The sequence below is a fragment of the Malaclemys terrapin genome, chromosome 3, assembly GCF_027887155.1.
Source record: "Malaclemys terrapin pileata isolate rMalTer1 chromosome 3, rMalTer1.hap1, whole genome shotgun sequence".
Classification (NCBI taxonomy): domain Eukaryota; kingdom Metazoa; phylum Chordata; order Testudines; family Emydidae; genus Malaclemys; species Malaclemys terrapin.
This window is the reverse complement of record NC_071507.1, coordinates 97,336,505-97,363,664: the sequence shown is the minus strand read 5'-3', so window position 1 is coordinate 97,363,664 and position 27,160 is coordinate 97,336,505. Positions and strand designations below refer to the sequence as shown.

Genomic DNA, 27,160 nt, shown 5'->3' with positions numbered 1-27,160 from the left:
AAGTCCCAGTTAAAACTGAATCAGAACTTTCTCTAATTTTGTGTTTAGCACTGGAAATGGATAAGAGCAAGTGAGAAATCTAGAAGAAAATAACAGCAGTTGGGAGTGCTGTTGACAAGACTGGACAATTAAGTTTGTGTTGATTAGCATAGTGCTAATGTTACAGAATCTTAGTCTCTCCTTCTTTGGAATCAAGCAGAAAGCAGTAAATTTTCCACCTTAATCCATGGCTAGGAAAGGAAGCCAGACACCCCTTCTCCTCCCCCCAAGCATGATTCAGTAAGTTGTGCATTGCAACACGAAGGCCATCCACATGCCATTTCAGCAAACATATGGTGCCTTTCTAGAGGCTATGAAAGCTATTCTAGGGATTATTTATTTATTTATTTTTTAAAAAAAAGCATGTGATTGAGTTTTGTTCTCAAAACTCCATCTCTTGGAGGGTTTTTGGTATGTAGAAAAAAGCAACATGATACATTGACTTTGTTGCAAAGGCTATTTTAATTCTCAGCCCTGTTTTACTTGAAATTGCAACTTTTCCAGCTGCCATTTTGTTGAGGATACATTGTCTTATATGATAAAATGGTAGTAATTGCTGTTGTATGATACTAGTGATCCATCTGGTCCCATCTCCTGTTTCTGAGAGTGGCCAGTACCAGATGCTTCAAAAGGAAAGTGTATACTTCTCTAGTATACAACTGAGAAATAACCCACCCATAGTGGAATTTTCTTCCTAATCTTCCACTTGGTTTATACTCTGAGAAATGGTGTTTACCCTTCTAAAATTGTTTTTTTAACATATCTCATGTAACAGTTATTACTCAGAAGTATTTAGACATCCATATAAGCTCTGACCTTTCTGTCTTGTGACAGAGTTCCATAATGTGTGTTGTAAAGTAGTTCCTTTCCATTTTAAAATCAGTTGCCATTCAGTTTCAGTTCATATCCCCTTGTTTTTGTATTCTAGAGGAAAAGGTCAAAAAAGATAATTAGAGATGCTAGAACTTTGCTTCTGGTGGCCTGGAAAACTTTATTCTGTTCAAATGCCGACTTTCTTCCTACTACTTCTTCTCTTATAGTTGTCAGATAGGAAGCCCACCTACTCTTTGAAAAGTAGACGAGCCAGTTTGACTACAGCAAGAGCAAAGACCGCTGAAAGGAATGAATAGTTCCTTCAGAGGAGGGACTTTCCAGTACCCAGCACTCCATATTTCACATCTCGGCATACTTGGGTTTTTCTTTGCTGTGTAGACATAGCCTGTGGCTGGCCTGTGCCAGCAGGCTCAGGCGCTGTTTTATTTGGTGTGTGGACTCCTGGAAGTCTACACAGCAATGAAACAGCCCCGCAGCCTGACGCTGAGTTGGCTGGCAGGGGCCAGCCATGGATTTTTCTTTGCTGTGTAGACATACCCTTAGAGGCCAGCAACAATCACACACACAGATTCTGTTCAGTACTCTCCTCACCTGGGAGTATAGTTACAGCTACAATGCTCCTGTTTTAGAGACTGTTGCAATCAGATACAAAAAGCGAGCACAGTGAAAACGAAACACTACCTGCAAGTCACCGCTGCAGCAGGTTAATGCCCGGCATTGTTTGATAGTTGAAAAAATCACCAGGGTTCTCCTCCAAACATTCTACCTTCTTGTGCTCTATCAGGCAGCCCTTAAAGGTGCTTCATAGCCAATATAATGTTGCTGCTGCATCACCAGTAACCCTTTCCCTGCTACACACTGCAATGGGAAATGCTATTCTGGTCCCAAGTAGCATGTGTAATCTACATCTAAGCTTCACTATAGCCTTGCCTCCGGATACTCTGTGGATCTCAGCTCCCCACCCAAAAATGGGATCTCCTCTCATATGACTCTGCTAAGGTTGTATTTCAGATTTGCATGTGTCAAATCTTCCTGAGCAGGGAGACTGTCAATTAGTGATATGTAAAGCAGTGTATGAACTGTATTATACATTTAAAACAGAGCTAATGCATCTTGTAGAGATTCACCAGTAGCTAGACTGCACTCATTTCTGAAATATGTCTATCTTAACATGTTTGTTGGTTTCAGGTCATGTGCCAGTGGGTGGAATACTTGAGAAAAGAGCTGTGCGGGTTCTGGCTTAAATCTTTTCCTGTGTTCTTTAAGCTGATAGAAGTCATTGGGACTGGAGTTGTAGGAGCAGCTCTAGTTTTAGGAATCTTAAAAGTGCTTTTCCCTTCCTGCGAACACAAGTGAGTAATTCTTGCATACTCCCAAAAAAAGCTATGGTTGTAGTTATAAGACTGTCTCCTTTCATTGACCAGTCTCATGATGTGGAGAGTCTGCTACCACTCCACAAAAAGGCAGTCATTAGCTTTCCGCTGTAAGTGATTTCTTATAAAGACGTTTGAAAAAAACCAGGTCAGTACCACCTATTAAATTGTTAATGCATGATCACCATTTCACATGCGTAGCAGCAGCTCTCTGAAGACAATCTGTGAGGGGTAGGCTTTCTCTATAGCATTCATCTCAGGAACAGAAAGGCCAAATATCTGAAGCTCTGCAATGGCAGTGTAGTCAAACAAGGTTAAGAGCCATACATTCTGTTTCTATCCTAATTTTGCCACACAACCTGGCTTTAGCAATAACGCTACACTTTCAGTCAAGGACAGTGAAGTGCTTTGAAAACACAGGCTTTGTCACAGCTTTTAGTGACACGGCCATGTCACTAAAAGTCAGGCAGTGTAAATGCTGTTTGTCTGCACTTTTGCTGACAAAAATACTTCCACCCCCTATGAGCAGGGTTCATGTTGTTGGCAGGGGAGCACTCCTGCTAACAAGGAGCAGAGCCATTTACACTGCTACTTGCCTCAGCAAAAATGTTGTTGGGGAGGGAGAAGGGAGCCTTTTTAAGCACCTGTGAACGACAAAAGTGGTGTCTTTCAATTGGCAGTGTAGACAAAGCCTAAATCATGTGAGTCAATTATATACACCTCTTTTCATCTGGTGACAATTTACCTCCCTTTTTCATAAGGGTGGGGGTGAATTTGTGTGTGTAATGCTCTGACAATGGAAAGCATTAATTGCAGCTTGGTAGAGTAGAGTGCAGTCATCGGTTCCTATATCCCAGCTATGCTGCCTTGAGTAAGAAGCACATCAGCTCAGTGAGTAAGGCATGGAGTGTATACTTACTTCCAACACAGTTAAGACAACATACCTCAGAGTTTTAACATACTGAAAAAAAAATGCCAGGCCACCATGAAGATGGAGTTAAAACTGAAAATGTCTCAAATCTGAGCCACAGTGGACTTGTCTGTGCCCAAATTAGCTGAAGTCTTCAGCTGTAATAAATTATATAAAGCAGTATAAGCAATAAAGCCAGCCAGGCAGGAGTGAGAGGCCTCAAGGTGCTTGACAGCCCTTCTGGGAGTAAAGAGTTTGCAAACTGAAAAGGTATATACTTAAAGTGCCCTTTACCAAGGCATCTGCCCTGCTGTCACCTCCTGCCATCTTCACTTCACACCAAGCACAATGTTAAAGCCAGGGCAATTCATCTACCATCAGAGTAGGGAAACAGCAACACTTATTGGATCTGACTACTTCCATGCAACAAGCAAGTGCCTTAATACTGGCACCTGTTTAAACTAGGTAGAACTAGAAAAAGGCTAATTATACAGCCTGCCAATGGGAGCAAAGTACTGATTTGTAAATAAGTGGTCAAAAACAGTGGTGGACATAAGCTATAATTCCTTAACCTTCCACTGAAAAGCATATATGTGGCCTAATCACTCCTGGCCCCTGTTCCAACAGGTGGGGTCTATGCTGACAGAGTTTGATAGGTAATTTTTCAATTGCAGGCTACCTTTTATGGATTAAAGAAATCACCTTAGAACGAGACATGTGGCAGGTCTGATTTTAGTGGAGGGGATATCAAGCAGATGGGGAACACTCATCCTGTAATTGAACAGCAGAGCTCTCTATTGTAAAAGCAGGTGTCTTGTCAACAATATGTCCAGTCATTGACCAGCACTTTAGCTTAGTATTAATATAGCTCCTGGTGGAAGATGATTTGAAAGCAGCTTAAACAATTAAGTTTTAATATCTGTGAGGTAGGAACTGAATCGTATGCTGATATTTTAGATTAGAAACAAGCTTACATGATGTGCCAAAAGTCACCAAATATCAAAGCAACTTTCCTCAAGCCTCAATACATATGCTGCCTCTTCATTTAATAGATAATAAATTAAGTCTGCACTTACTTCATATGTTGATTTACAATGAAAAAATTATTCTCAAAACAGAGCTACCCTTTTCTAATGTTAAGTAATGTGTCTTTCAGAGGAGTCCTTCACCTGGAGGATATCAACACTGCACCTGTGGTTGTGATAAAGGTCTCTTCAGATATTCCAGAGAAGACAGACAATTTAGTGGAGAAATGATGTACTCAATACCATGTTTGTGTCTGAATCTTTGTACAAATCTTCAGTGGACCTGAAATTTGGCACTTGAACTTTAATACCTTATTTGTTTCCTATTCTGAAAATAGTATGTCAACTGATTTGTGTTTAAAGGGACATTTCAAGGTTAAGGCCCAAAATGATCTCCCCTCTTTCCATAGCCTCTCGCTCCTAAGGAACAACAGCTTCCCATTATGAGGGTTGTGACAGGTTTTAAATACTCTCGCAGCAGCTAGGATAGGAAATTGGCCTTTGTATTCATAGATAAGGCAGTTAGGTAATGAAATACAGAATGTGATAATCTTCAATCATCTCAAGCATGGGCTAAAGGAACAGAAGGAAGAGATTACACATGTGCCTGCAAGCCAAAACAAAGCTGGTCAACCTGGTTTTAGACCTATTACCCTTGACTGTGCCTTGTAAAAACAACAAATGTTCTTATTATTAAAATAAGGAGTTACTATATATGTAAAACAAGGTATTAAGGCAATTTTTGATATTTCAAGCACTTTATTCGATACAATTTTCAGTAGGGAAGGGGCTTAATATGAAATTGTGTAAGCCACTGAGATTACTTGTTTACTATGCTTGTGGTATATCCTGTGGTATTGTGTAAAGTTTTTCAGAAACAAGAACACAAATGTCTTACAAGACATTAGTTTACTGTCTTGAGTACAGGAGGCATAGTTTTCCCACAAATGTTCATATAAATTAACATTTAACTTGTTTACTCTGCATATAAAAATATACTGAAAGGAAATCAAACTGTAGAGAAGTGGCTTGCAAGAATACATTACCCGAAGAAAAAAACAGGCTGGATTTTTAGCTTTCCATTTGTATTCCCTAACTAGTAGGAATATTACAAGAAAGATAACCTCCCTAGAGAGTCATGTGTAGTCTTGCTTTAAGATTGAGGGCAGTGGGCCTTAGAATAGTTGATCTTTGGCCTTACTTTAAAGTTTAATTTTTTTTAAGTAAAATTCCTGTATATGAGAAATTGGCACACGCCTAAACAGGGGAAGTAGTTATCCCACTTTAGGAGAAGGCCACTCTTAAAGCAGGACTTCTCCTAAAAGTCTAGGACATACACTCACTTGTACATCTCCTGAATAGTAAGCTTCTTTTAGAACACAGATTCCTTCCTTGACCAAGTTATCTGCCAGTAATCAGTTTACAATTCATTTATTTTTAATAGAAAGTGTACCAGATCTGTTTAATGTCTTAGTCTCCACTTTCTAAAGACAATTGCAACACTTGTAGACTGCAACCCTGACGCAGCAGCAGTGCTGGCAAAATAGTCTGGTATTAATCAGAGTTGTACAGCATATCTAAGGAAATGCTTTTCCCAATGCATCTCAAGTTTAATTTATTAACGGTTACAAGTTTCAGAGTTTTTGCACCTTAGTCTTGTCACAATTTCTTTTAACAGATGCAGGAACATTTAGATGGCAAAATTTGCTAAAGATGAATGGGCACCACTGTTTAGTGAATCTTATTCTTCTTGTGTTGAGATTCGCAGTATCAGGAACTAACAAGCACAAAGATGACCAGCTTCTGGACTAGTGAAAGAGTTCATAGGAGATCCCCCTGGTGAACAAATCCCAATATTCAATTAAAACAAAACGAAAACCAAAGAACATTTGATTGATGACATTCATATCTTTAAAAGGGACATAGATAAAGGGAGACTTGTTCTGAGTAAATTCAAATAAGAGGCAGAAGTGACATGCAATTTAAAAAATTACTTTATTCAGAATCATGTTGCTCTTAAGGTTAAGAAAGTTAAAAAAATAGCACTTAGTGCACATGAACGCTACCTTTCATTACTTCTGAAGCTGTTCTAAGACAGGTTTTCTGGGGAAGTTTGGTTAGGAAGACTTAGCATGATCCAAATTCAACAATCCATTTTTCATATTTCTCAATGTCCGCAGCAGATACCGATTTAGAAACCTTTTTTAAAGCCATTTCAAAATCCTCCATAGTTGTAGGCATGTGCATTTCATCCCTGGAAAGATTTCTGATTTCTTCTGGTGTCAAGCCCTCAATTCGCCTTCTCATAGCCATCAGTGATGCATCCCTATACGATGAGAGGAAACAACTCATTAATATGGGCATTTAATTAATTTAAAGCCTAACTTTGCAGCCTTTTAAGCAAGTCACCACATTCCAATTGGGAAAACTAAAAATTAACTTTCAGTCTAACTTCTGATCTATCTTACTACTAATATGGCCCTGATTACTGTGGTATTTAAGCACTTCACAATTTTTAATGTATTTATCTTCATCATACTCCTGTTAGGTAGGGCAGTCTCTTATTTCAGTTTTACAGATGGGGAACAGATGATTGCCCAAGGTCACACAAAGTATGTAGTGGAGAAGGGAACTGAACCCACTTCTCCCAACTCCCAGACAAGTGGCTTACTTAATGGACCATCCTCCTCCTGTGCAGCAGACTCTTTGAAACTGCACCATTAGAACCAGACAGCTTCAGTAACACCTAGTTGCAGTACTACTGAAAGTACATTTACCTTGTACCTGTTACATTATGCAGTAGTCAAATTCTAGCTTGGAATGTTGCTTTCAGCTAGCGAAACCCCTGTGGTTGGCTGAAGATAACTAAGGTCTGTCTAGTGTAGAACCATTAGGGATATCAAAAATCCACACCCTTGAATTCTTCCATCAATTTAACTACCGCCTCTCAGGACAGAGGATTGCTTACACCAACCTCTTATCAGCACAGTGTCTACTCTACACTGAAGTGCTAAAGCTGTGCTGATGCAGTGTTTTAAATGTAGACAGACATTGAACAAGTTCAGGGTTATAGAATAATAAGGGGCTAATGCTAAAAGAATTATTTCAAGAGCCATCTAGCTAGAAGAGGACTTTAACCTGGAATTCTATTTCTGATTTGCACCACCACCAGCTAGTCAGTTTAGTGAACCAGTTTTAAATCAACTAGGGCATAGATATGACAGATGGGGGGGAAAAGAGAACCAGAATACATAATGTGCATCTGTTTGTTCCTTTTGCTGCTGAAAGCAAGCCTTTTTCTTCTCCTGTTATATCTTGCAGTAAGGTCAGAACTATGCAGAGATACCAGTCTGCCATAGAAATTGTCATCAAGTTCAACAATATCACTTCACTTAAACTGGACTGACTATGGGAATATGTCCTTAATTGCTCATTATCACAGCTAGCTGCAGTTTGGGTAAGAAATGTGAAAGATATATGGAGTTTCCATTTATGATGTCGTTTGGCTGTGTTAAACTGTTCTGACCATTTCTAGAATCCCCGTGGTTTGGAGCAGGAGTTTAAGATCAAGCAGAGGGATAGCCTTAAGTTCACAGAAGTTACTTTTATCTTAGGCAGGAAAGTCTGCTGTTTTGACCAAGGAACAAAGGCTGGAAAATTCACCATTTGCAGATGCATAACTAAACTTCGTAGAGTTTTGTTCCTTAACTCTCTTGATAATTCCAATTACTCTGCACAACTTCCTCTTGCGTCATTCTAAAGCAGTCAGACAGAACTAAAATTCCAGACGGGACATGAAATGGATCCCTCTCCTTGAATGTTCTTGTATCCTTAGGATAAATTCAGTGGGCCAGGAATCAGAAGACTACACATTCAAACCTCACTTGGTTAATATTTCTGTGCACTTCACAGCCCTACTGAGCAGGGCTTATACCCCTATTCTTAGGAGTACAAGTATCCACCACCACTACAGATAGACGTACAGTGGTAGGGATCTGTGTTAGTCCCACACTATTTTTCTTTTTGACTGTGCTCTTGTACAGAGAATTGGACTCTCTAATTAGAACTGTTTGACTATATCCCAATCTGTCACACATGAATGGAACATATACATTTTAAGGGAAGGGTTTTGAAAAAGCAGTTTACTATAGAAGGTCTGTAGTATCTCCAGCCTGCAAATTACTTACAAAGAGACCAATCTGAGCTAAGGATTGAACGATTACCTAAACAAACCCCAAGACTTATTCATCCATATGTACCTTAAACTGCTGACCGCAATAAGTGTTTTTAAATTGTCCCTATAAATACCTCTTTTACTGCTGTATTAAATGATTAACTTGTTCGTATTTCCTGTGTTAGGTAAGCAAATAAAGTAACAGGTAGCGAACATCTACATACACATACTTAGTGGAGGGGTTGGACAAATGACTGAAAAGTCTGCAGTTCAGCCTTCACTGTGTGAAATAATTTATTGAAATCAAGTTCTGAAACCATAAATTTTCAACCAAAAAGAGAAGTTGATGCAGCATCCGAAGAAGTGGGCAGTAGCCCACAAAAGCTTATGCTCAAATAAATTTGTTAGTCTCTAAGGTGCCACAAGTACTCCTGTTCTTTTTGCGGATACAGACTAACACGGCTGCTACTCTGAAACTAAAACTAGTATTTCATTTTACTACAGCTACCGTTTCATTTTTTTTCACTAGCAAATATAAAGGACAGACCAGGCCACATGGGAGGTGCTGATAAAAATCATGATTTTGTCCACACTGAGGATGGAAAGAAGCCCAACAGACCAATACCAGCAATTAAAGCCATTGTCGGGAGGGGGCACAAGTGAATGATGTAACAGTTTTATTTCAAAGCTCCCAAGGACTTGAACTAAGCTACCTAATTTTTTCTTCTATATTCCCCCTCAGGTGAAGAGTACATATTACTCAGCACCATAGAAATGTTAACAGGGTAGGCCTTGGGTGTCAAAAGAGACAGCTAGATACACTGCTGACTATTTATAAAAACTTACCCTTTATACCGTAGTACTAATAATGCTTTAACTGGCTGCGAATGAGACAAAAAAGTCCTAAAAAACAGAGCTTCTCATTCCCTCTATCTTTCCAAGTTCAGTTGCTGCAACAATAGCCAGCACTTGCCAGGCCTCAGGGGCAGGGAGTTCTCTTTGAGGGAACTACTGGGAGCTTTAACTATATGACACTTTAGCAAGGCTCTGGCACTTCCTTTCCACTGTAGAAGCTTCTTTAACTTACTCTCTCCAATGAACATTAAAACAAAGTCTGGAGATTTGTCTATATTGTGCAGGGAAAAGGAAGGCAACAGAGACCCAAAATTCAAGACCAATAAAGCAAATTTAGGCACTGATGAGCTGCCAAAATATTAACAACCGGTTCCCTCCTCCTCACCCCACGAGGGGGTCCCACCAGGACTCCTGCCCCATCCAACCCCCCCATGTTCCTTTACACCCCACCCCCAGGACCCCTACCCTATCCACCCCCCCCCCCTTCCCTGTCGCCTAACTGCCCCCTGCCGCCCCATCCAACCCTTCCTCTCATTCCTGATGGCCCCCTGGGACTCCTGCCCCATCCAACCACCCCTTCTCTTTGTCCCGATTGCCCCTGAAACCCCTGCCCCTGACTGCACCCCATCCAACACCCCTGCTCCTTCCTGACTGCCCCCCCAAGACCCTGGCCCCCATTCAATTCCCCTGTTCCCTGCCCTCTGAGCGCCCCGAGTCCCGACCGTAACCCACCCCCCCGCCCTCTATCCAACACCCCCTCCCTGCCCCCATTACCGCGCTGCCTGGAGCTGGGGGCCGGGACCGCCAGGCCGGAGTCAGGGGGCCAGGCCGGAGCCACTGGCCGGCCCGAAATTGGGGGCCGGCACGGAGCCGCGGGCCAGCCTGGAGTCGGGGCTGGCTCAGAGAGGATGGCCGGCCTGAACGCGGGGCTGGGCCGGAGCAGCTGGCTGGGCTGTAGCCGAGCCGGAGTCGGGGCTGTAGCCGCGGGCCAGCCCAAAGCCGTGCGACGCCTGGAGCCTTCCTCACGTCCCTCGCCCCAGCTCACCTGCAGGAAGCTGCTGCTTCCTTCTCAGCCCTCCCAGGCTTCCCACGCAAACAGCTGATTCGTGGGAAGCTGGGTGGGGGAGCCTTCAGGGGAGGAGGCAGAGGCGGAGCCGGAGCTAGGTGAGCTGGGGATGGGGGCAGGGCAGGGAGCTGCTGGTGCTTTTGTTAAATTTAAAAGCCCTTTTAGAACCAGGACAACCGGTTCTAAAAGGGCTTCTAAATTTAACAACCGGTTCCCGCGAACCAGTGGGAACTGGCTCCAATTCACCACTGAATTTAGGATGATCAGACCCCAGACTGATTCACAGGCCCAGAAAATCTAAAAGTCTCAAAATCCTAGAGGAGAGAGATCTTGAGATTGATATCATAGGAAATAAAATCCCTGCTCTGCTGGGTCTGCATAGCAGGATGATCAGAAATCAGTAGCATCTTCTGGTGTGTATAAAACACTAAACTTACTAAAAAAGGTAAATCTTGCTCTTATGGAATCCTACATCTCAAAAATTAATGCATTTAATTAAGGAAACATTTAATGTGATTGAAGATTTTATTTAAGGGACCCTTACACATCTACCATATTTCTGAAGAAGCTTCAGGGAACAAAGTAAGGATTTCTCTGGTTTGGAATAGGTCCTTTGCATAGAAACATTTAACAATTGATAAATGTTGAAATGAACCACCTGGTGAAGATGGAACTGACTGATGTGCTTTCATTTCTCATTTCAATTTGCAATTCTCCTCGGAACTGCACCATGAAATTGTCCATTTTCTGGCAAACAACTTGTCTCCCTTAATATTCGTTTAAAACACCTCTTTCTCCTGCATCCTCCTCCTCTCCCCATCAAAAAATTGTTCACTCCCTTCCATTCTCTCCTGTTTCTTTTCTTATATAACTGGATGTTCCAGTTTTCCCAATATGACAATAAAACCGATATTTCAATCAGTATTAACTAGATTGTGTAGTAAATCTAGTGTCAACCAGCAGAAGAGATTTTAGGACAACAGAAATTATTTTAAAAGAAAATTTAGTAGCATAGTTACATTCAGCATCCTACAAACAACATTTTGGCTAAGTGCCCCTATGCTTCCCTCATTCATACAAATTGAGTTGAAATAAAAGCCAATAGTTACACATCACACACACTACAAGAGAAGCAGCTACTTATATCTAACACTGTATTTGCCTTAACTCAGTTTATAGTGGTCAGATATTTAGAGCAAACTTTTCTCTATTCACTACCTTTTCACATCCACTCCTTTGGTCCCCTCTATAGTATCAGGTTACTTATTACTTGTTCTGATAACACACCAAAGCTGCCATCAGGTTGGGGAAGCCCTCATCATAGTTGGTATTGCACAGAGTGGGGGACAGTCCTTTGCCCTGGAGAGCTTTCAGTTCAAGAAGCAGACAGAATGTGAAGACTACTCAGAGAACCAAGTCACTTTACATTAAGCCTTTATCTTAGTGGCAAGGTTTGTATTTTCGGAGTACTGTTAATTTCAGTCACCAAATTAGGGTCGCTACTGGATATGATTAAGGCTGATTAGTTCTTAAATAAGTGATTCAACAAGAGAAAATTTTATAAGGTTGCAATTTTGACATACCTGCATACATTGGTAATGTCTGCACCAGAATAACCTTCCATTTTTTCAGCTATATTTGCAAGGTCAACGTCATCAGCCAGTTCCAACTCCCGCAGGTTTATCCGTAAGAGTTCTTCTCTGCCTTTTGCTAAACCAAACACACAAAAAATAGCATGTCTATAATACCATGATTCAAAAGATAAGATACACACAGGGTGGCTCTAATTTGTTTTAGTCCTCCTTTGCTCTATTCTGCATCTAAATCTAAAGCCCAATTCAGAAGGCAAATATTTTCAGAAACAGGAGCCCAAAGTTAAGTTCCTAAGTCTATATTTAGGATCCTAACAAGTTGCCTGATTTTCAGATGCGCTAAGCACAAATTGACTTAGAATGATAGGGTTAGAAGGAACCACAAGGGTCATCTAGTCTAACTCCTTGCCAAGATGCGGGATTTGTTGTGTATAAACCATTCAAAACAGATGGCTATCCAGCCTCCTTTTGAAAACCTCCAGTGAAGGAGCTTCCACAACCTCCTTAGACTTAAGAGGTTGCAGCTGGGCACTCAGCATTTCTGAAAGTCAGGCCACTTTTCAGGAGTGTTAACTTTGCATTCCTATTTTTGAAATTCAATTAATTATAGTCCTTACATTGTTTTTCACCTCTCCGTTCTAGGTTAATCTCTGTATCCATTGGCCTTATACCCACATGTACCTGACATTTTAATGCTTTGTCTGTGGTGTTATGGAACTTGATGCACTCTCTTCATCACTTGGCAGCTATCTTCCATATCCAGACCATGAATGCATTCAACCAAACAATACATTCAAGGTAAAGTGCCTCCAAAGTTCAAAGGTCTCTTCCGAGCCCAGATGTCCGATGCAGTATAAGATATTGCCAAAAATTACAAGATTCATCACAAAATAAAAGAAGCAATGATCAGCTTTTTTTTTTTTTTTTTAATTAATCTAAGGAAATCTTTGTACCTGATGGTAAAGGAATGTAAATTCTCTTTTCTAGTCGTCGTCTTAGGGCCTCATCAATATCCCAAGGAAAATTAGTAGCAGCAAGTACCATAACCATTTTGGAAGGATCATCATTTTCAGCAGCCCCTCCAACACCTGTGGTAGGAGGGGAAATAGTTAAACCTACTCAGCTATCATGGGAAGATCCTATGTAGATACAGAATCATGGATACTCTGAGGTATAATATTAAAGTGCAAGTTTAATTTTAGTTCTACCAGGCATTTTGGGATGAAGAACTGCAAATTCTAGGTCAGAAAACTGAGGTTAACCTTGATATAAGTTTCACAAGATGGGCAAGTCCTTCTGCATCAACATACAGACAATTCTGCAATAGCCGCACGGATTTCTGCCTTTATCACAGGGTGTCAATGTGAAAACTCAGAATGGAACTAAAAATAAGGGCACTCAAAAATTTCATTAACAGCTATGCCAAAAAGTATAACTGCTGCTTTCAAAATAAGATCTTCCCCTCCAATTTGTAGGCTTGATACTGCAATCCCTTACTCAGTAATTCTTATTAACATAAGTAGTCCTAGGAAAGTCAGCATTCAAGACTGGTGGATTAGGTCCATGGACTAAAACCCTTTTGAACAGAGAGGAAGTATTTTAGTCTGTAAAGCGTTGTTAAATTAATGGCACTATATAATAGCTTTTATTAATAAAAACCCAAGATGTGTTTTACTAGAAGTGTCATCCCCTACATCTGTTACCAGGGTGTTTATTTGTAATTCATTCTAATTACAAAACCGACAGATTTTGCTTGTAATCAGTGATAGATCCTGGAATACCCACTGTACTGTTTGCCCTAATATTGAAGCATATCAAGATACCATTTATCAGAGGGGTAGCCGTGTTAGTCTGGATCCGTAAAAAGTGACAGAGTCCTGTGGCACCTTATAGACTAACAGAAGTATTGGAGCATAAGCTTTCGTGGGTGAATACCCACTTTGTCAGACGCATGTTCTGACGAAGTGGGTATTCACCCACGAAAGATACCATTTGTGAATATTCCAAAATTCCATGGCTAAAAAAGGGAGCTAAGGAAAAATTCATTACTGATGCAAATATTTGAGTTGCAAGGAAAGTATCTCAAGGGCTCTGACCTTGCTCCTATTTAAGTCAATGGGAGTTTATAGACTTAAATGGGTTTAGGATCAGACTGCTCAAGTTAAAAAAAAAAAAAAGAAAAAAATTTTCTGACTCCTGCAATCCTAACACAAGTTATTCTGCAGATTAGCAAAGGATTTGAAGGTTTCTTTAAGTACATATTCAATAGTGTTTAGCAAAGAAGTTGAAATTAAAAATAAATAATTTTCTGCACAAATAAAACAGGCATGGGTTTTTCCTATACAATAACAGTTGCTTAAATTAATTGTAGAAAGTAACTGAAGTGTGCCGTTTTTATTAAAATGCTGTTTTAAACCAGTATCATAATGTGAATCCTTTTGGAGGGGATAACTGCCATTTGAAGTTTAAATTCGCACAGGTTACAGTGACTCAAATCACTCGTATAGAAGACAACAGCCTGGAGCGCTTAGTGATAGTCGTCTTTGAAGACTTTCTGCTTCTAGAGCTATACAGCTACATCTGACTGCTTTACTTTATTGGACTACCAAGGGGGAAGGGTTAGGTTGGAAGGGGGGGAAAAAAATCACTTGTAGGAAGCGTAGGGTTATATAAGAGTCATGACTGTGAGGGGGAGCTCAATGATTCCACAGCTTTGAGGAAGCTCAGTTATTCTGAAGTTACAATACGAAGCTGTGATTCAGATACTGAAGAGTGTGTTTGTGGGAGTAGATAAGATAGTGTAGAAGATAAGCTCAGTATATTTGTAGTGTCTTGTGACTTTGAGTAATGTTTGTGTGTTTATCATTTTAATCTGCCTTTTTAAAAACAGCATAATTAAGTTATTGTGCCTAAAGAATAAAATTCAATCATTTTATTTTTTCCTGTAACCCAGAACCACCAACAACGATTAAGTTCATTTACCATCCATCTGAACCAGTAGTTCTGCTTTCACCCGTCGGCTGGCTTCATGCTCCTCCGAGGTTCCTCTGCGACTACAGATAGAGTCTATCTCATCAATAAATATAGTTGTTGGTGCATAAAATCGAGCCTAGAGAAATCAGAAACTGAAATTGCATCAGTTTATCTTAAGCTTTATTTAAGCTTATTTCTTTGGAATTGTGGCATCTCCTAGAGCTGCCTATAAGCACTGCTGTGCTGTCTTGGCTTTGGTGAGTCAACACAATAGGAGTAAATAGCCAACATGTCTTCTCCCTTACCTCCACCCTTTCAAACATACATACCATGAGCAATTATGCTTTCAGTAGCAATGATTTAAAAGCAGAACATTACCCTACTCAAGTGTAGTAACCCCTACAGTATTACCTGCCAGCTATTCAATAACCCGCAGCAACACTATACAATAATTTACAATGGAAATGAATGTCACATCCAGCTCAAACTGACAATGTGCACCCCAGAATGTAATTTAAATAGGCACAGTAATTATCTAAGGTAATATCTGACCAGGACACTAAAGTTAACACCCGTAACGTGTTAAAGGTGTTATGGGATCTTTAATGAAACCAAGATCAAATCTCACTAAGTCAGCACTAAAACCACGCTGGGATAATCAGTTCAATATTACTACAAGGGGCGAGTGCCACCGACTGATTGAGCCACACTAATTCCTGTAGCACATGTTTCATGGCAGCCACATGCTAATCCTAGCCAGGCCTTGAGATTCGATAAAAGGCAGAGAGAAAAAACACCCAGGAAATTCAACATTATTGTCCCACAGCAACTATAACATATTGCTTTGTGCATACAGACTATTTTCTGTTGCTGTATATGGCATTAACTTTAATGCCTTTATACATGTATAATGTGGTCAACTTCAATAAATTCAAACCTGAAGTGCCCATAGCAATGTGATATGATTTGTCTGTAGAACTGAGGCTACAATAACCACATTTTGCAAGACTGTGCACCCCAGAATGCACAGCATTTGAACTTGGCAATGTAGAAAAGTCTTTACTGAGTCCATCATTCCATTAATTTCAAGTGTCACATGCTCTGTAGACTACTGAGCCTTAGCCACATGATATGTTTTGAACTGAAGATTAAAAGTTCTTATGTTATTCCGCTAAAAGGGAACACTACACGTTTTATATAGTGGATGATTGTGTGACCACATCTAATCTACTTAACTGGGATCTAAAGTCACAGAGCAAGGTTTTGAATTTTAGTAGTTTTGTCTTTAGGGAGTTATTTCAAATTAGGCTGCAAAGTCTATTTGTAGAAAGCACAGACCAAATAGTGTCTCAGACTGAAAATGTTTAATTTAGTGTATTACATTATTAGTAGGTATAAACAGGCCTGGATTAAGGAAATCTGGAGCTTTTGGGTATATCTACTTGGGAAGTTTCACCCATTATGTTTGTATAACTAGTGATTTAAATTTCCTGTGTAGACTCTTATTCTGGAATAAGAGTGGCTTTTTCAGCCTACTTTAAACCATTTTCAAAGAAGCATAATCTAAACCAGAAAAAAAGCTCTCATACTAGAATCAGCCTGTCCACATGGGGAGTATAGTGGTACAACAATAGTGGTTTAAATTCACATATCTTATACAAGTATAACTTTCCCAGGTACCTAAAGATTTATCTACATCACAAGATGCCAAACCCCTCCTTCCCCCACTGAGCTGTTGTTTCTGGCTGCTTGCTGACTCAGGCAGACATCACTACATTGGTTACACTATTCACAGTTTTTCTTAAAACCATGAGGAATAGCAATTAAAATGAAACTGGAGATTCTGAGGCAGTCACATGAATCCAGGAACTGTGGCCATAAGCCTGGCCTGTAGTGCTTATGCTTTAATTCAACTTGAGGTATGAGCACATATGCTAAGTAGGAAGCTAGATCATTCTGTCAATTTTTACAAGTGGTTTTCTATAAATAATATCTGTGTGCATATATATATATATATATATATATATATATACACACACATATACACACACACACACACACACAAATGGAGGGTCTCAAACTTCAGTGTAACTAATAAGGCTTTAGCTTGGAGGCGTACTGACACACTGTATCTTGCCTAGGTTTCACTGCTCTGGGAACAGAGTTACAACCCACTATTCCTTATAGAGTTGTTAGTCACCATTTCAAACAGCAGGCGGACAAGTTTCTCAGATTCTCCTCTGTATTTTGAAGTAAGCGTTGATGAAGAGATGTTGAAAAATGTTGTTTTGCATTCAGTAGCTACAGCTTTTGCAAGGAGAGTCTTTCCAGTACCAGGTGGACCAACCATCAGCACACCCTATTTGAAAAGAGACAGTCCAAAGTGATGTACCAAAATCTGTTAAGTCTAGTGAAAACCCACTGCAACAATCATAGCCTAAGAAACTGTTTGATAGCCTCAGCATTAGACTATTTAGTATGAACTTTTGCTTAATCACATTTCCGAACCAGGAAGAGAAGGTGGATGAGGTTTTTTTTTTTTTTAAACTAACAAAATCATCCAAAACACAGGGCTTGGTGGTGATTTCAACTATCCAGACATCTGTTGGGAAAATAAGACAGTAGGGCACAGATTATCCAACAAGTTCTTCAAATGCATTGGAGACCACTTTTATTACAGAAGGTGGAGAAAACAAATGGGAGAGAGGTTATTCTGGCTTTGATTCCAACAAACAGGGAGGAACTAGTTGAGAATTTGAAGGTGGAAGACATCTTGGGTGAAAGCAATTATGAAATTATGGCATTCATGATTCTAAGGAATGGTAGGAGAGAAAACAGCAGAATAAAGACAATGCACTCAAGAAGGCAGACTTTAGCAAACTCAGGGAATTGATAGGTAAGATCCCATGGGAAGCACAGCTAAAGGAAAAAGAGTTCAGGAGAGTTGGCAGGTTTTTTAAGAGACAATATTAAGGACACAAAAGCAAACTACCCCAATGTTTAGAAAAAGATAGGAAGCGTAGTAAGAGGCCACCTTGTTTAATTAAGAGATCTTCAATGACCTGAAACAAGAGAGAGAGTCATACAAAGTAGAAACTAGGTCAAATTACAAAGTTTGAATACACTCACACACTAACTTAAGGACAAAATTAGAAAGGCCAAGGCTCAAAATGAGATTAAACTAGCTAGAGATATAAAGGGTAATAAGAAAGCATTTTACAAATTCATGGGAAGCAAGACAACAATGAGGGACAGGGTCGGCCCATTACTAAAAGATCGGGAAAGAGACACTATGACAAAAATTGAAAACGTAGCAATAGACAAAGTGTTAATTAAATGCCTTTTTTGTTTCAGTTTTCCACCAAAAAAAAAGTTAGCAGTGATTGGACAACTAACAGAGAACATCAGTGTAAATGGGGTAGGATCTGAGGCTCCAAAAGGAAACGAACAAGTTAGATGTCTTCAAGTGATTAGGGCCTTATGAAATAGATCCTAGAATTCTTAAGGAACTGGCTGAAGAAATCTAAGCTATTAGCAATTATCTTTGAGAACTCGTGGAGGACAGGAGAGATGCCTGAGGACTGGATAAGGGAAAATTAGGTACCTATCTATAAAAAGAGGAATAAAGACAACCCAGGGAATTATAGACCATTCAGCTTAACTTTGGTAATCAGAAAGATAATGGAGCAAATAATCAAACCACCAATTTGTAACCACCTAGAAGAAAATAAGGTGGTAAATAACAGTCACCACAGATTGGTCAAGAACAAATCATTTCAAACCAACCTAGCGTCCTTCTTTGACAGGTTAACAAGCCTTGTGGATCGGGAGAAAGCAGTAGATGCGATACATTTTGACTTCAGGCTTTTGATACTGTCTCACATGACCTTCTCATAAATAAACTAGAGCAGCAATTTGCAAACTTTGAGCTGAGCCCCCCTCTTTGTGTTACATTTTGGTTGCACCCCTACAACTCAAATAAAAATAGACCCATGCAAAAGTATGCTTGATAGTCTATTTATAAACCTAACAGAGACCTTAACACAACTTTAATTAAATTACCTACACCGGTAAGTTTCAAATACACAGATACTGTACCTACCAACGGCACAGCCAAGGCTCCCTCAGCAGCAAGTTGCTTCTACCTTGCAGCCAGGCTGCACCCCTAGGGCAGGGCCAATACCTGGCCCTTTGTCCCCCCCACACCCCACTTGGGTTTTCAGGGTTGGGAAAGGCAAGTGCAATGGTCTCTGGGGATGGAGCCAGTGCTAGGCTCAGAGTCTGCCAGACGTGGAAATGGGCACAGCAGATGTTGACACCGACCCACAGGCTGGGTGGCCCACTGAGGTGAGTCAGAGCTGGAGGTGGCGCTCCCTTCCCACCCCTGCGGGGCCTGGCACAAGCTGCCTGGTGTCACCACTTGCCCCCCCCCCCCCCCAAGAGTTCCTCCATGCGGCCCTAGGGGGCATACCAAACAGTTTGAACACCTCAGTACTAGAGAAATATAGCTTAGAAGACAAATCTACTATAAGGTGGGTGCACAACTGGCTGAAAAACCACACTCAGAGTAGATATCAATGGTTCACAATCGAGCTGGAAGGCCATATATAGTGGGGCCTCAGAGATCTGTCCTGGTTCTATTCAATATCTTCAGAAATAATTTGGATAATGGCACAGGGAGTAAACTTAAAGTTTGTGGATGATACCAAGCTGGAAGGGGTTGGAAGTGCTTTGAAGGACCAGATTAAAATTCAAAATGATCTGGATAAACTGGAGAAATGGTCTAAATTAAACAGGATGAAATTCAATTAGGACAAATGCAAAGTACTCCACTTAGGAAGGAACAGTTAGTTGCGCACATACAAAATGGGAAATGACTGTCTAGGAAGTACTGCAGAAAAGGCTCTGGGAGTTATAGTAGATCACAACAATACTGTTGCAAAAAAAAAAAAAAAAAGAGTGAACATCATTCTGAGATGTATTAGCAGGAGTGTTGTAACCAACATGCAAAAAGTAATTCTTTCATTCTACTTAGCACTGATAAGGGTTCAACTGGAGTACCGAGTCCAGTTCGGAGAAGACGACTTCAGGAAAGATGTGAACAAATTGCAGAAAGTCCACAGGAAAGCAACAAAAATGATCTAAGGTCTAGAAAACACATTTTATGAGGAAAGAGTGAAAAAAATTGGTTTGTTTAGTCTGTGGAAGACTGAGGGGAGACATAACAGTGTTCAAGTACATAAAAGTTTGCTATAAAGAGGAGGGTGATAAATTGGTCTCCTTAACCATCGAGGACAGGACAAGAAGCAAAGGGCTTAAATTGCAGTGATGGAGATTTAGGTTAGACATTAGGAAAAACTTCCTAACTTTAAGGGTAGTTAAGCACTGGAACAAATTACCTAGGGAGGTTGTGGAATTGTTGTCATGGGTTTTTAAGAACAGGTTGGACAAACACCTGTCAAGGATGGTCAGATAATACTTAGTCCTGCCTCAGTGCAGGGGACTGGACTAGATGACCTGTCGAGGTTCCTTCCGGTCCTACATTTCTATGATTCTATTCAAAACTAAGTAGTGAAGTAATTTTACTTTCTTGAATACTAACAGAATGCACACACGACAGTATATGTTTTAGCCTACACTAACTTCATTTGTATTCAAAGGACACATAGTTGCCTAAAAAGTTTTGGTTAAAGATGGGTAAATATACTATACACAGAACATTTGTGAGTTCAGGTGCCCCTCTTAGGACAGGTCTTAGAATTACACTGCTTGCTAAGAATCAGCAATTTCTTACCTTCCACGGTCTTCTAATTCCCTTAAAGAATTCTGGCATCCACATTGGTAAGACTACAGCTTCTTTGAGCAATTTTTTGGCATCAACTAAGTCAGCTATATCATCCCTGATAGAGAGAGGGAAAAAAAAGCTGTTTAACACTTTATGACAGGGAGATGCCTGATCACTGCTCAATTCCAGATGCAAACACTTCAATTACCATGAATAGCTATTTAGTAGCCTATATAAATGAGTTGGTCTAGTTCTGTTTCTAGGGAATATCTGCACTGGAGCTGGAAAAGGCAATTTCCAGCTCAGGTACACAAACCCGCAGCATATTCAAAATATAAGTGTAGCCACAGCTGCATGAACAACAAGAGGGACTAGACTCCTGGAGTACGATCCCATCCAAGACCATAAGTACATATTTGGGGCAATTAGCCCCTCCTGCTGCTTGTGCTGCAGTGGCTACACTTCTATTTTTAGCACACTATCTTAATCAGAGCAGCATGGGTATGTCTCCTCAAGCTGGAAATTATACTTTCCAGCTGTACTGCAATCATACTACTAGTGGGCAAGTTCTCTCATCAATTCTGCCATCACTACAACTGGCATCTTTGTTGGCAATCTCCACAGACATGCCAAGGACTGAAAAGACATTGAAATTAAACTACGTTCTCACTTGTGCCCCCAGCCTTTCTGTACAGTCAGGGAGGAAGAACACTGGTTAAGGCAGTTTAAGGGAAGCTTGTGTGTTACCACTGCCTGGTCTGTAGCTCTCCCACTAAGAACTTTGACAGCCCAAGAAACCTAATCTTGTGATATTTTGATGAACATATTCAAGGCAACTATGTTTCCCTTCTTGTTTGAGACTAGGTTTCAACACTTTCTGTAAGTGCTGAAAAATGGATTATCTTTCACACTAGAGGTAACACTATTTTCAGCACCAATTCAGGTGGACCCATTAGTGACAAGTCCTTTTGCTAGCATAGACCTATACAGCAGAAAGCCTTGCCAAAAGACACTGGCAGACCTAATATAATCTTAAATATACTGAAATAGTGCCTCATGCATGAGCAGCTCAGACACTGGGCTATAGGACTGATTGGAGAAGTTTTCCACCACAGTTTTCATGTAATTAAAAGTAGAGTGCTAGAAACATTCAAGCAAGCAAAGTTACTTTAATATACAAAAAACAATGTAGCTGTAATTATTTAGTGTGTCAAAAACTTAATCCCAAAAAGACAGCTTCCACTTTATAACAGAAAAATCACAACCTGGATATAAGCTTAATTTTATTCAAACTTACCATCGAACATTGGGATTTTGAGAAATAATATCTTTTTCCAAAGCTTCTACTAAGTCTTTATCATACCCAGTACCGTCAAACCTCTTTGGCTCAGATTCTGAAACATCAGATGACGACTTGTTCTATGTTAAAAAACAAAATTGATACATGTGACAATGTGAATTCACGAAAGGCTCTACTGCAGTATTATATATTGCCTTCTCCTGGGTAGATCCAACAGTGGCACCCATGGCTGGAATTCTGGGGATAAAAGGGATCCCATCCAGCTCTGAAGCCATGCATAAATATTCTGCCCCTGGGATGCTTTCAAAGTGCCTTTATTAATTACAAACAAAGGAACAAAAACCCAAACTGACTTGGTTAAGAAAACTTTTCATTAACACTTCATCAGCAAAGCCCACTGAAGGCACAGAGGCAACATTTTAATTATTTTTGTCCTGTCTTTCTAAAGATTCAATGTAGCATTTTACTTATTAGGGTTAATCCTGCTCTTACTAAAATCAGCTGCAAGACTCGCATTGAAATCAATTGGAGTAGGATTTGATACTATCACTGGTATAAAGCACTGAACCCTGCCTACCAGTTTAACTCCCAAGCTAACTTTAATTTACAAAGATACACAATACAGTGTACATGCGATTTCATTTCCAGGTGTCAAATTCTAACTAGGCAGTTTATATTACGCATAACACCCCTATATCCAAGAACTTTTAGAGATTACAGAAACTGAAGTAAACCCTGGATTCTATCCATCAATTCTGTGGACATTAATAGGTTGGCTTTGATTTATTTGGTAAAGACATTGGTTTATTTTAGAAAGCTATATCAAAGATGGATTTTACTTTTTGAATGTGATCTCTTATTTCAGCCATTATCAGGTTGATATTATGTGACACTGTCCTTCTGGGAATTGCACAGTTCTGACCATTAACGATTCCTAGTTCTGACTGCAAGAATAGGTAAGTTCTTAGACTGAATCCAGATATATTGCTAGTTTGTTTTTAAAAAAGAGAAATGTAAGCAGCTAAGATCAGGCTGACCTTCTGAATGAGAGGTTTAAGATCTCCCTTAAGAGTTAATTGAATCCTGAGAAATTTTGCTTCCAGATGCTTTGAAAGACACAAGGCAACAGCCTCACACTGTCGTTGCAAGAAGGTATGTAAAAAAATAACTCAGACTCTGAAAATTTGAATCAGCTACTGAAATGAAGACTGAAGTAATACAATTTTATATTTCTTGTAAACAGCCGTGTCCAAGAATGTCCAACGAACTCTTGTATAAGGTCTGAGTTACACAGAAAGAAGGGCTTTACAAAGAGGCAATATGGTCTCTAGAGGAACATGTACAGGATTCGAGGTCAGCAACTGGCAAGTTCTAAGCCCTGGCTCTGCTAATTAATCTATGTGCCCTTCAGCCAATTATGCTGTCCCTTCAGTGTTCATCTTCATCTATTAAACACCTTACAAATATGTGCCAAGGTTTCATGTTTGTATAGTGTTTTAAATATGAGAAGCACTATACAAGTGTTACATTTGGTCAAAGATAACTTCTTCTGCACTAGTCATCTCCCTATCCTTCAACGTAAGGCTGCAATGAAACCACAAATCTGTAAACTTCATGAAATGATCCACAAGTTTACCTTTTCCTCTCTTCCTTTATTCTGCTGATCCTTCCTTTCTCGGCCACGGACTGCTTTCCCTTTATCATTAGGATTTCGAGAGGCGGGCCGGTGAGGGCCTCTGACAGCTGCACTTACACGGTTATTGTGGCCTCTGCAATCATTGCACTGAACAGACTGACGTTTTCTGGCTCCTGGAGAAGGTCTGATTGGTCATAACATATACAAAATGTTTAAAATTTAAAGTCTATGGTGAGCTTTATCAAACCTCATCAAATCTTAACTATGAATTGCCCAAGATAAAATCTACATCTGTTAAGTAATCTTTCTTACCTATTTAATTTTAAGATGCCACCAATATTACAAGTTGCCAATATAAAAGTTATCTAAGCTCAAAAAACAGGACTTATTTTAAAAGAAAGTCAGAGATTTCATACTTTTCAAACTCACTTCATCCTCTGTTTATACTTAGCCTACCTACACCAGAAGCTTAATACATTTATAATTTGTTAAGTACCAATGTTCTTGCTGCTGTACACCACTTAGATAAACGCTGTCCTAAAGATGCTTATGATACAACAAAAACTGAAATCCCTTTACCAGAGTATTCTTCCTTGATCACTGGCACAGAATGAAAAGGCTTCTCATGAATGCTGGATCACTGTTCAGTATAAGTCAAAAAATCCACTGGAGCATTTCACCCTCTATAGAAGACTTACACAGACTTTGTAAACCAAGGAGGGAAAAAGGTTTTGGGGACTTCAAACATTACCCATCTCTGTTTAGGCCCTTAATCAATAACAAAAAGCTACATGTATAACTGCAGCTTTTTTTGAAATACCACAAGAACCATCAGATTCTGTCTCCAGAGATGAAATGCTAGTGCACTAATCTACGTTTCCTAGAAGCAAAATATTTAAAAAGTTTTGTTACTGATAAAAAGGTAAGGTTTCTTAATACAAAGTTGCCTGACCAGGATCCAAGTCTCATCTCAAGCCTCCAAAAAGGCAGCAACTCCACCAAGCTTTTGTTTTCTAACCCTGCACACACACTCCCTTCCCAAACCTCCTCAATATGACTAGCTTAACCCAAGAGAAGGCAATTTTTTCTAAAAACGTGTAAATTTCCCACCTTGAGAACTCTCATTGAAACTAATAGACGTCTCTCCTACTCTTCCTAAGACTCTTGGACAACCTCCAGAAACATGCATGCAAATAAGTATGGAGGGGAATCACTGATTTTTTTTAAATCCAAGGTCTCTCCTCTGTAAATACATTTGACACACAATTTCTTAACTAGAATTCATATGTATTGTATAGCATTAGTATGTATTTTATATTCTTTGGCACCAGCAAGACTGTTATTCCTATTGATACAAATATTTTTGCAGCTGCCATTTCAGAAAAATTCCAATTTACAATCCTAAGAGCCAAACTGTTTTCTTATGGATTATTTCTGACAAATGAGGAAGAGTAAACTCCATGAGGTTTGACTTGAATGGCCTGTTGAGGGTTATGTGCAGGGGATCTCTAGTCCACAAAAGTCATGGGTATCCTAGGAGATCTGTGGGGAGATTCTGTGCCTTAACAAAGCTTAACAGCTCTCTGGCTTCCATAGCAACACATTTTCCAACATGGTTCCTACCCCTGGTGGTAGGCAAGAGATGAAAGAACCTACATAAATTAATGCTAATACAGTTAATTTAAGCAGCAGCTAACCTTCCTGCTCCCTAGTAGTCTGGCGACAAACAGAACTTTCTTTCCCCCTGGAGCAGGAGTATCGGTGTCGACGGCAAGCACTTCCAGGATCGATTTATCGCGTCTAGACAAGACTCAGAAGATCGATTGCTTACCGCCGAACCCAGAGGTAAATATAGACGTACCCTTAGTCAAAAACCACAACACTGTTAAAGACTTCGATCCTAAACTTGCAAGCTGTTTCTCCTAGGGGAAGTACAAATGAAGTCAGCAGCTTTTGCATGGGGACAGGGATCAATCTATGACAGAACAGCTTGTGGGATCAGGGCCCAAGTCTTCAATTTCTACAGAATTTAAACTTTCATTTTTTAAAAAATAATTACATGTCAAGCCTTTTTGGTTACAAAGGCAACTTTCCAAAAATGTGAACTGAAATATTTTCTTTAATCTGCAGACATAGTTCCAATGCCTCTGCTCCTTGACAAAGCTGTTTAAATTGGAATTACCAAGATTAGTAATGGTGAAACTGACCTCTCAGAACACTGGATAGCAAAACAGTCAAAATATCATGCCTATTTCAGGCTGTTGCTTGGGAAAGCTACAAGCAGCAGCAAAGGCAAGCCCAGGAGTTATGCACTAGGAGAAGATGACCCTAAAAAGGGAGGCTGTAGAAAGTGCTAGAGTAGCAGATACTTCTCCCTCTCCTTCACACCAGCTGCAATGAGAATCATTGCAGGGATGATGAGGAGGGAAGAAAAATACAGTAGTGGAAAGTCAGCTTTCTTGGAACCTCCAGAACACCCATGTCTTTACACTACTCTTTCTTCCTGCAGCTAGAAAGTTGGCTGATGCTTCACATTTATCAGACTATTAAAGACAAAAAGAAAATGACATCCTTAAATAGGATCCAGAAATCTCACTCCTTTCCCAGAATCTGGCTATTTAGGTGTCTGAGTTTCCAAGCCCTGTACCTTAGCCCTAAAAAAAAAAAGGGAGGAATTCTCCAACTGCAGACTCTCATTGAAGTTGGAGCATGTTTTTACTTTATTACATGTTATCTGCTCCTACCAATTTTCTTCTTACCTACGTTCAGCTGGCACAGGCAAGGACCACACTTCTCCATCACGAGCTGGTAATTCTTGCTGTGCTGCTTTCAAGGGAGTGCAATCTAATTTAAAGCTTTCCAGTGTTTTCATTATATCCTTCACGTGCTTAGCTTCCACACTTATCTCCTGCCAAACCTAATGCAAAAATATGAAGTATATTAAAGCATATTACTAACAAATGTGTAACAGAGTCATGCTAAAGCCAATGTGCATCAGGATTAAGATAACTAGAGAAATCTTGTGCTTTAAATTAGTCCAATACATTTAAAATACTACTTATGCTTCAGAACATGAAATAATATACATGAAATTTGTGAAGGTTTTTTTTTTTTGGTCTTAACTTTTTACACTGTGAAGAATCAGTCAGATAAATGAACAGAGATGGGTTTAATACCAACTCCATAGAACCTGCTGCTGGTTTTCATTTCACAGTCTTAAGAAAAAAAAACATTACAATGGAAAAAGGGTAAAGGGGACATGAATACGGTGGTCTGAACTCACTCTGTATTAGACAGCCAAAACCACACCACTGAAATATTGCAATAAGAATAAGAGCGATAAGAATTAAATAAACGGAAGCGTAACTGGGGCACTCATTGACACAGTTAAAAGTCAAACTGGCAAGCAAGTTAGTACAATACTAACTCCTGTTCTAATTAACTGTTCTCCACTCCTTACTCTGCAAGGGGCAACAAAGAGAGAAATCAGCCAATGAAAGCTTCAATAAGAATATATAGTTGTATTACAGTTTACCAGGGAATAGTTTAGATATTTTTACATTTCTTATTCAACATTAAACTAAATCATTTATATTAG

General features: G+C 39.8%; 2 protein-coding genes across 4 annotated transcripts in view; one reads left to right on the top strand and one right to left on the bottom strand.

Moving 5' to 3' along the window:
• Positions 1 to 5,094, top strand: part of GINM1 (glycosylated integral membrane protein 1) — a 35,230-nt gene extending 30,136 nt beyond the window's left edge. For both annotated transcript variants that reach the window (XM_054021541.1, XM_054021540.1), the window contains exons 7-8: positions 2,062 to 2,225; positions 4,313 to 5,094. In XM_054021541.1, coding sequence (XP_053877516.1) covers positions 2,062 to 2,225; positions 4,313 to 4,412 — 264 coding nt within the window. In that variant the 3' untranslated portion in view covers positions 4,413 to 5,094. The remainder of the gene's footprint in view (positions 1 to 2,061; positions 2,226 to 4,312) is intronic.
• A 1,058-nt stretch (positions 5,095 to 6,152) lies between these two features.
• KATNA1 (katanin catalytic subunit A1) overlaps positions 6,153 to 27,160 on the bottom strand; it is a 32,856-nt gene continuing 11,848 nt past the window's right edge. For both annotated transcript variants that reach the window (XM_054021536.1, XM_054021537.1), the window contains exons 4-12: positions 26,322 to 26,479; positions 23,563 to 23,746; positions 21,924 to 22,045; positions 20,636 to 20,741; positions 17,042 to 17,200; positions 14,851 to 14,977; positions 12,822 to 12,956; positions 11,860 to 11,986; positions 6,153 to 6,507 (exon numbers count right to left, since the gene is read on the bottom strand). In XM_054021536.1, coding sequence (XP_053877511.1) covers positions 6,309 to 6,507; positions 11,860 to 11,986; positions 12,822 to 12,956; positions 14,851 to 14,977; positions 17,042 to 17,200; positions 20,636 to 20,741; positions 21,924 to 22,045; positions 23,563 to 23,746; positions 26,322 to 26,479 — 1,317 coding nt within the window. In that variant the 3' untranslated portion in view covers positions 6,153 to 6,308. The remainder of the gene's footprint in view (positions 6,508 to 11,859; positions 11,987 to 12,821; positions 12,957 to 14,850; positions 14,978 to 17,041; positions 17,201 to 20,635; positions 20,742 to 21,923; positions 22,046 to 23,562; positions 23,747 to 26,321; positions 26,480 to 27,160) is intronic.